At 39.7% G+C, this 3,081-nt stretch overlaps 1 protein-coding gene across 2 annotated transcripts in view; it reads left to right on the top strand.

The window, feature by feature from the left end:
• PDE3B (phosphodiesterase 3B, cGMP-inhibited) overlaps positions 1-3,081 on the top strand; it is a 165,588-nt gene that overhangs the window by 124,938 nt on the left and 37,569 nt on the right. For both annotated transcript variants that reach the window (XM_006892052.1, XM_006892051.1), the window contains exon 5: positions 1,440-1,546. In XM_006892052.1, the coding sequence (XP_006892114.1) occupies positions 1,440-1,546 (107 nt within the window). The remainder of the gene's footprint in view (positions 1-1,439; positions 1,547-3,081) is intronic.

Genomic DNA, 3,081 nt, shown 5'->3' with positions numbered 1-3,081 from the left:
TTATAGTCCTTGGTTTTAGTCCTAGGTCCATGATCCACCTTGAGTTGGTTTTTGTATATAGAGTGAGGTGGGGATCTTGTTTAATTCTTCTGCAGATAGTTTTCCAATTTTGCCAACACCATTTGTTAAAAAAGCTGTCATTTCCCCACCTAACTGATTTCATCTCCTTGTCAAAAAATCAGTTGGCCATAAATAGATGGGCTGATTTCTGGGTTCTCAATTCTGTTCCATTGATCTATGTGTCTCACATTGTACCAGTACCAAGGTAGTATTTATTAAGTAGTGCTTTATCAGGTATGTGTTTGTCGCTGTCCTGCCCTTTGTCTTCCTTGTCTTGTGTCTGCCCTTCCTGACTTGGTCTTTGTGTTTCTCTGTCATCTCTTCCTCCGCCCTCCCTCCTTGTGTCTAGTTTCTCTGTTAAGATTTCCTCTCCCCGTTTTACAGTGTCTTGGGCAGGGCCGACCGGAAGGACCAGATTCTTTCCCAGACTCTTTCCTATTGCCTCCTTCCCCCCAAATTTCCTACGTAAACAAAATCCAAAACCAAATCCCTCTCTCTACTGGAGCCGGGACCCTCCACCTTAGCAAAATTAAACTTTTTTCTGTGTCTGAGGCTGCTCTGCGTGACGTGTGTGTGTGTGTGTGTGTGTGTGTGTGTTTTGAGGGTTGTGGGGAGGGTTGCCTGATTACAGCATGATAACTATAAGTGAGACTATAGAAAGCACTGGTGCCAGGGAGACTCAAAGACAGGCTTCTAGCTCCTGAGAGACAGGGATGGGGAATGATAAAAATAAAATGGTCATGGGGAGGGGGGGGAGAAGCTAAGGAAAAGTTTACACACAGAATCATTCCTGAATGACAGGTATGGGAAGGAAGGAGAAGGGGAGTAAAAATTAATAAATGTAAGCTTATTAATAAAGGTAAAATTAATAATGAAAAAAATTGGGTGCATGAAGGGAAAGGCAATATACAGTAAGGAGCTGATCAGACATTATACATTAATCAATTGTAACTTCCATTCTAAAACAAAATGTGTGAGTGACTGAACGAAAAACCAGTATGACTTGTAAACTTTCATGCACATAAAAAAATTTACGACTGTGGAAACTTGAGGGAGGGTTGTTATGAGTCTCAACTTTGAGACTTTGGGGGGGGCTTGGTTTTGTTTTGGTACAGCTGCTTTTGTGCTGCTCTGCAATACAAACTAGAACAACAAAGCCTTTAAGGCTTGTAAAGCCAAAATTATTTATCTGGTCCTTTCCAGAAAAAAAAATAATAAAAATTGTAGAGAATGTCTGTGTTAGGCCATAGATACTACGTAGCGGTTTCAAATCCTGAAATGTAGAAGCAGATATTTATTAAGTGAATTAAAGACCATGAAGATAAAGAATACATTTTCTGTGAATTAAAAATTCCTAACCTGTTATCTTTCCTTTTTAGTCAAGGATGCTATCAAAATGGACCAGTTAGTTCAAATCTACTGACAATTCCAAAGCAAAGATCTTCTTCTGTATCATTCACTCACCTTTTAAGTCTGAGGAGAGCTGGTAAGAAATCATTCACTGTGATTTGAGTATGTGAGATCTCACAATATACATTTCACTTTTATCGTTGTTGAATACCCTTCCAAGTGTTTTAATAAGACTGAACAGATAGATTGGTTATTAATGCACCAACAGCCTTTGTAGTACAATACTAACTGCTGGGTTTTTTATGCACTAGCATTAGACTATTTAATAAGCAACAGGTTGCCAGGTTGAACTAGTCACTCTGTTGAGAAAGCTCCACGTTTCCATCCATACAGATACACAGATTGGTAAACCTTATGTGACAAAGTTCTCATAGGTCTACTCAAACTTGGAGGCTCACGGCGAGTTGGAATCATCTTGATGACTGTAGGCCTGGTTTTTCTTTTTATTAGCTGACCTTTTGCTCATTTTGATAAACACTTTTTTGATCATATGCTCTGTCCAAGGTACTTGATGAGGCTCTAGGAATTCAGGTAGTAACCATAAGGCTGGGGTACGTGGTGCAGTCAGCATGGCTTCCCTAGCCACTGACTTTGACTTCTGCTTCATGGCCTGGTGAGATTACACTAATGGTGGACATAAAGTGAACAATAGTTTACTATTGTCACTATTTTAAACTAGGAACTTAAAAGCAGGTATGGGGACTACTAATGAGGAGATTGGTCATTCTTGCCACCTACAAGGCTTACATCGAGCAGGTTCAGGACAGAAAATGAGAATCTTGCTATCAGCAAGAAAGGAGGTGGAAAGAGTGTAGGCCTTCCTTCAGGGTCAGGGATTCCTGTACAAGACGGAGACAAAGACAGAGACATTACAACAGCAGCCGAGGTGACAGAGATAGATGTTATCAGCTGAACGGGAACTGCTGCCCCACAGAGCCAGAACTGAAGGCTTTTGCCAAAGCCTATTGGAGCACTGAGGGGAGATTTCCACAATTGACAGGACTAGGAGAACTGTATAACAGTGCCAGGCTGGTGAGCAGAGGGCCTACAGAGCACACATAAGAAGCATTCTTTACTAAAGAAGTAGATACTGTTTCCAGCCTGAATTGTAATATGTTAGCTTCCCTAATAAACCTTATAACTCACATTGCCTGTGAATTTTGTGTGGCAAAGGTTTTGTATCGCAGCAGATGGACCCTAACAACCAAAAGCTGTCTTAACAGCAATAAAATAAACAGTGCAAAATACAAATTCATGAAGCTCAGTGAACTAAAAAAAGAATAATATAAAGTCACAACCTATTATCATAAAAATACTGCACACTATGCCCTTCACAATAGCTGATCACAAGATTAAATATTTGGGAGTAAATATAACTAGAAGCACAAAAGATCTCTTCAAAGAAAATTACAAAACATTACAAGAAACAAAAAAAAGCCTAGAGAAGTGGAAGAATATTCCCTGCTCATGGATAGGAAGGCTTAATGTTGTGAAAATGGCAATACTACCAAAGGCAATATACACGTTCAGTGCAATCCCAATACAAATACCAATTTCATTCTTCAATGAGATGGAAAAGGCAATCTCCAGCTTCATTTGGAATGGAAAGAA

This window comes from Elephantulus edwardii, unplaced genomic scaffold (genome assembly GCF_000299155.1).
Source record: "Elephantulus edwardii isolate Elephantulus edwardi_28Jun2011 unplaced genomic scaffold, EleEdw1.0 scaffold00109, whole genome shotgun sequence".
Lineage (NCBI taxonomy): Eukaryota > Metazoa > Chordata > Mammalia > Macroscelidea > Macroscelididae > Elephantulus > Elephantulus edwardii.
This window is presented reverse-complemented; position numbering and strand designations above follow the sequence as displayed.